Below are 6,000 nucleotides of genomic sequence, written 5' to 3' on the forward strand. Positions count from 1 at the left end.
AGGTGGAAAGACTTGCATTACTTCTCTCAAAGGAACTGTGGCAATCAACCACTATTATCATTATCATTATTACTAAACCTCTATTAAAAATGCATCAAGGGGAAAGCCTGGCTACAAAATTTAAAGTAACTTTGGAAACACAGTATTGAGTTCATGATTTAGGTTGGTAACTACCAAGCCGTGCAACCTAAGGTGCTTCTTTTTATCTCTGGGAAGTTTTCGCAACTTTCAAAGTGAAGGTCTAGACCAGATTGTCTCTACCGCCATTCCCAAGACTGATTATCTCATATCGTCCTTGGTCGCTCCCCCTTCCCCCAATACAAGACGCTAGAAGTAGGAGCTCCTATAGGAAGGTTAACAAACTAAAATTACGGAATAAATCGCACCTCCAGGAGCCCCTGGAAACCAGCTGCCACCTGCTGCAGGCTTACAGGTCTGCGTAGCAGAAGGGATGGTAAAGGCTTCAAGGACAAGCTTAGCATCCAAACAACCTAAAGCCCTGAGCTGGGCAAAGGGTGATTCACTTCAGATGAAGGAACTGCTAGCTGGACGCCTGAGGGCAGGTCATCTCACCTTGCGAGAACCAGTCAGTCATGTAGTCCAGGATGTAAGTGGGGTCCAATATGTTCTTTATGTGGTTTCCGAAAAACTCCAGGTTTCTCTTCTCTTCTGCGCTCATGTTGCCGTCTCCTCTTTAGCACCCGAGGTGGCTCTACCGGCCAAGGGGGATCCCGACTCCAAGCGCCCACCACTCCCGGGGAGAGAGCAAAGCGTGAACCAGGGAGACCGCCCAGCTCTCAGACTCTCCTTTACGTGACAGCTGCGGGATGGCGAGGGATCCGGAAGGTCCAAGGGCCAGAACAGAGTGAGAGGGTGGTAAATCAGCTGATAGCAGTCTTGGCAGTGAGGCAAGTTCATCCGGGAAAGAGAAAATCGAAACTGCAACTAATCTTGAAGAAAAGAAACTTGGATGTGGCTGATTTCACAAGCACGGGGAGGCGGGGCGCGAGGAGGAACTTGGAAGGCATTTCGATCAGACAAGCTTTTATTCCGCACCCAATACAGTCTTCATAAGACAAAGACTGCCCACGGGTGACCTTGAACAAAGGGGCAGTTTAACGTCTTTAGCTTCTTCTGTAAAACTAGGGGCTTGGGGGCAGCCTGTTTAAGACTTAAAAAAAATCATCAGTGTACAGTACCTGGCAAGTAAGTAGCAAATAATAAATGTTAGTTGGTTGATTCATTAGATAATCTCTGAGGTCCCTACTTGCTCTAGATAAAGGATTCTTAACCTGGAGTCTTCGCACTCAGCTGGTTTTTTCCTTCATGTTTTTGTTACTGTATTTCAATATAATTTATTTCCTTTGTATCTTTTATATTCTATACATTTAAAGACGTTACTTTGAGAAGGGTTCATGAGACTGGTCCATGACACGCTAACTGTTAAAAGATCCTTTACATTCAGAGGAGGGTCACAGAAGCCTTCATGGAAGAGGACACACTTGAGCTGAGCCCAGAATACAAGCATTCTGAGAGATGGAGGGGAGATAAGAATATAGCTGTAAATGTTCTCATCTTTCCTTTCACCTCTGTTATTTCTCCCCTCCAACTTGCTTACAGGTTAGCCTTCCTGCCTCTCCAGATTCCTTTTTCTTGTTTCCTCCTTGAAGCACTTCTTCTGTTCTCTGGAAGAATACATGAATCTCCACAACCCCTAGAAAGTTGAGAGGTGTTCATAAGCTTCTTTCTGTAGACAAACTGATGCTACATCTTAGTTACATAGCTGTTTCTTGGCACTGGCAGAACCAACAGAGTACTTTCTCTAGAGGTCACTGTGGAATGCTCCCTATCCACCACACCTGTTAAGGATTTAGTTTCTCAGATTATTTTTTAAATTTTGTCAGCTATTGTGATAGCTTTTACTAGCAGTGAACAGCTTCCTCAAACTGTCTGTTCATGAACATTCACTGAACACTTTACAGCTCCTGAGAGAAGTTTAATTTATTAGAGAAAAAAAAACTTCCCAATTTGCTATGGATGATACTTAGCTGCAGATGATTGAAATGATCATTTCAATGATAGCACAAACTAGCACAAACTCACTGTTCATGACCTGAGTAAACTGTCCTGTCATCTTCCCCTTCTCAAACTCCCACTGAGAAATGGTATGCTTATGAATGAATACAAGGGCATTTATTAAGAACATATTGTCTCAAGTAGTATTCAAACACTGGGAATAAAAATAGAAAAACTAGACAGACCCGGCTCTTGAGGAGCTTACAATCTAATTGGTAGATATGACACAGAAAGGAAGGTTCAGCTGTAAGGCAGATGGCAATACCTAGGTATAGAGAACAGAATAACTGGACAAATGGTAAAGTCTAGTGGCACTTTTCCTGATCAGTTACGACAGTAGAGTCTGCTGGTCCATCTTATCAGAATTGTAGTTGGTGACTCCCAAATTGGTATAAGGGGTCATGTCAGCCCTGAAACCATAAGCTTAATTCATGACTATTAGGATTATGTTAGTGGATGGGTATACTCAAGGAGGAATCCTGACAGGGTGAGTTCCAAAGCTGTCATCTGCCCAGGTTCCTGAAGTAACTGCCCCGCTTGACCTTCTGGGCAAGTCAATTCAATTTAACAAGCACTAACACACCTACAATGTGCCAGGCACTGTAAAAAAAAAATGAAAAACAGTACCTGCCTTCAAGTTCACATTCTATTGGGTTAGGGGTGAAGGGGATAACATGTACACAGGGAAGAAAGTACCAAATATTTACAAAATTTTACTTATATACCAAGTGACAGGGGCTTATGGAAGAGCAGTAACAACCAAGAACATAAAAAAAAGCCTGTATAATAGAATTGGCACCTGACCAGAGAATGAAAGCAAGCTGGGGATTCCAAAAGTCAGAGAAAAGGAAAGACAACAGTCTAGGCATAGGGGACAGATTGTGCAAAGGCAAGAAGGCAGGAGATGGAATATTATATATAGTCAATAGAAATAGATGAGTTTCACTTTAGTTAAGACATAAGTATATTAAGGGTGGTAATATAAAATAAGTCTGGAAAGACAGATTGAAAATAAGTTGTGAAGGGCTTTGGCTTGAATTGCCAAAAAGAAGAAGCTATATTTTAACCCAGCAGTAGGGAGCTACTGAAGTAGAGGAGTTTGACATTGTAAGACATGTTCCTTAGGAATATCAGTTTGACAAGCTGTACGGAAAATGGTGAAGAGAAGCTGGAGACTGAGACCAAGTAGGAGAATAGACAATGACACACACAAGATGATAAGGGCCTGAACTTGGGTGGAGGCCATGTGAGGGGTCAGATATGAGACATTATGGAGGTAGAATCAGTAAGAATTGGCAACTGATTGGAGACAGTTCATGAGAGACAAGGAAGAGTTGAGGTGACTCCAAGGTTGTAAGTCTGGGTAAGGCCCATAACAGAAATTGAAAAATGTGTTTTGGAGTAAAAAGTTGTTTTCAACATGTTGAGAAATGCCTATGGATCATGTAAATGGAGAAGACCAGCAACGTCTGATGACTCTGAACTGGAGATGACAGATGAGGGCAGGAAAGAAAGAAAGAAAGGTATGGGGGCTCATCTGCATGGAGATAATTGAACCCACAGCATGAAATTTTGTGCTCTTCTGCTTCTAGAAGCAGACGCTCCCAAAGTGGGTAACACTGCCCCCATTGTAGCAGGGGGTACTGGAATAATCCAGGGGGGTGGTAGTAGCTTGAAGTATAATTGGGGGGCATTGAATAAAAACAAGGGAGCAGTGAATGCATAAGAGAAGAAGATGGTGGAGTAGAAACACAAACTTGGCATGGACTCTGGCTCCAAACAATTCCAATAGCTGTAAAAAAAAAATGACTCTAACCAAATTTTAAGGCTATGGAACCCACAAAGTGACAGAGAGAAACAAATCTCCCACTGAAGAGAGCCTGGCAGGCTGAAAGGAAGGGTCTATTGACACTAAGGTGTGCAGAGAGCTGAGCACAGCCCCTCAGGAGCCCTGGGGTTCTGGCCCCAGGGCAGCCCCTAGCAGCAGCTGCCTCAGCAGACTTCAGGAGAGTGAAGCACCAGCAGCTGTGGAGGCTTCCAGACAAGACAAAATAAAAGATCAGTGTGGATTGCTGTTGGAACAGGGGGGATGGAAGAGCATGGTCCAGCCCCTGCCCCCAGGCCAAGAAGTGGCAGAAGCACTGCAGTCGCTGCGGCATGGCCACCTCAAGAGCTCCGGGCCTGTAGATCATAGGGGAACCATGCGAGCATTCAGAGGGTAAGCACTCTTGCTTTAACCTGCTTGGATCTGGATTGAGGTCTTGGATGGTGGTCCTGGGGTGTGTGGCCACTGACTCAGAGCTTGTGGGGGCTGTAGAGATAGCACCCTCCTAATGCCTCCAGCAGCTGTGAAAACCCCAGCAATTTGGGACAAAGCTCTCTCCATTCTGGAAGCAGAGCTCTACTGGGGCAAAGAATTCATAAGTCAAGTAATTGGCTGGCAATATGAGCAAGCAGAGGAAGCACAGATGATAGAATCCTTTTTTGGGGGGACAAAAAGGATCAAGGTATGGAGCGGGAGGAAGACAGAGAAGTCAGAACTCCTGCATCAGAAGCTCCCAAGGAAAATGTAAACTGCTTATAGGCCATGGAAGAGCTCAAGAAGAATTTTGAAAATCAAGTAAGAGAAGTGGAGGAAAAATTGGGAAGAGAAATGAGAATAATGCAAGAAAATCATGAAAAGCGAATCAACAGCCTGCTAAAGGAGACTTAAAAATACACTGAAGAAAATAACACTTTAAAAAATAGACTAACTTAAATGTCAAAAGAGGGCCAAAAAGCCAATGAGGAGAAGAATGCCTTAAAAAGCTAAATTTGCCAGATGGAAAAGCAATGTCAAAAAGTCGCTGAAGAGAATAACTCCTTCAAAATTAGATTGGAGCAACTGGAAGTTAGTGACTTTGTGAGAAAACAAGATACTATAAAACAGATCCAAACAAATGAAAAAATAGAAGGCAATGTGAAATATCTCACTGGAAAAACTACTAACCTGGAAAACAGATCCAGGAGAGATAATTTAAAAATTATTGGACTACCTGAAAGCTTTGATCAAAAAAAAGAGCCTAGACACCATCTTTCAAGAAATTATGAAGGAAAATTGCCCTGATATCCTAGAATCAGAGGGCAAAATAGAAATAGAAAGAAGTCACTGATTGACTCTTGAAAAAGATCCCAAAAAAGAAAACTCCGAGGAATATTATAGCCAAATTCAAGAGTTTCCAGGTGTAATGTAATGCCAAAAGAAAGGCAACTTCCCAAGGTTCAGAATACCAGCATAGGTGCTCTCCATTTTATTCAGTAACAAACCCAGAACAGAGAAGATCAAAACATGACATCATTCAAAATACAGCATTTACTAAGTGTGATTAAATAATCTCCAAGTACTACCCCACCCCAGGACCTTCAATCATTCAATCAATTACAAAGTCCCTGTTCTAAATACTTCTCCACCCCTAGGCTATACCTTCATTTGGTCCACCACAAAACCCCTCTTCTCAAATGGAGATTAGTTTCCAAACATAGGTAAAGTACCTTCATTTGTCAATCACAGAGCACAATAAGGTCAAAAGTTCCCCACCCCTGGATCACAATTGAATCTACCCCAGAGTTACATCAAGTTTAAACACAGCACTTAATACCCAAATGGAGGTCTTCTCTTCATCTTGACAAGAGGCAAGTTCTCATCAATCTTAGTTCCTGGGGAGACAAGGCTTAGCAAGGCCATAAGATACATTGCCAATCCCTTCATGAATTTATCCTCTGTCTGTAGAACAGTCCTAGAACCCCTGAACACATTAGCAAAGCCCTCTCCCAGGATTTCTGTAAACATACAACAAGAAAATCCTTCTTCAGGGCTTCTGAACCAACAGAAAGGCTCCCAGACCCCTGCAACAACAGCACTGTCCTTCACCAGTGGACAGTATT

General features: G+C 42.8%; 1 protein-coding gene across 2 annotated transcripts in view; it reads right to left on the reverse strand.

The window, feature by feature from the left end:
- RIGI (RNA sensor RIG-I) overlaps positions 1-6,000 on the reverse strand; it is a 121,430-nt gene that overhangs the window by 74,766 nt on the left and 40,664 nt on the right. Inside the window, exon 1 of one of the 2 annotated variants that reach the window (XM_069090554.1) lies at positions 574-955. The exons of the other annotated variant lie outside the window; for it this stretch is intronic. Within the exon in view, the coding sequence (XP_068946655.1) occupies positions 574-679 (106 nt within the window). The 5' untranslated portion in view covers positions 680-955. Of the gene's footprint in view, positions 1-573; positions 956-6,000 lie in introns of those variants that run through there. 2 annotated transcript variants of the gene reach the window in all.

The sequence above is a fragment of the Petaurus breviceps genome, unplaced genomic scaffold (genome assembly GCF_028583685.1).
Source record: "Petaurus breviceps papuanus isolate PSGF00001 unplaced genomic scaffold, PetGlider_PUasm1.0 125, whole genome shotgun sequence".
NCBI lineage: Eukaryota > Metazoa > Chordata > Mammalia > Diprotodontia > Petauridae > Petaurus > Petaurus breviceps.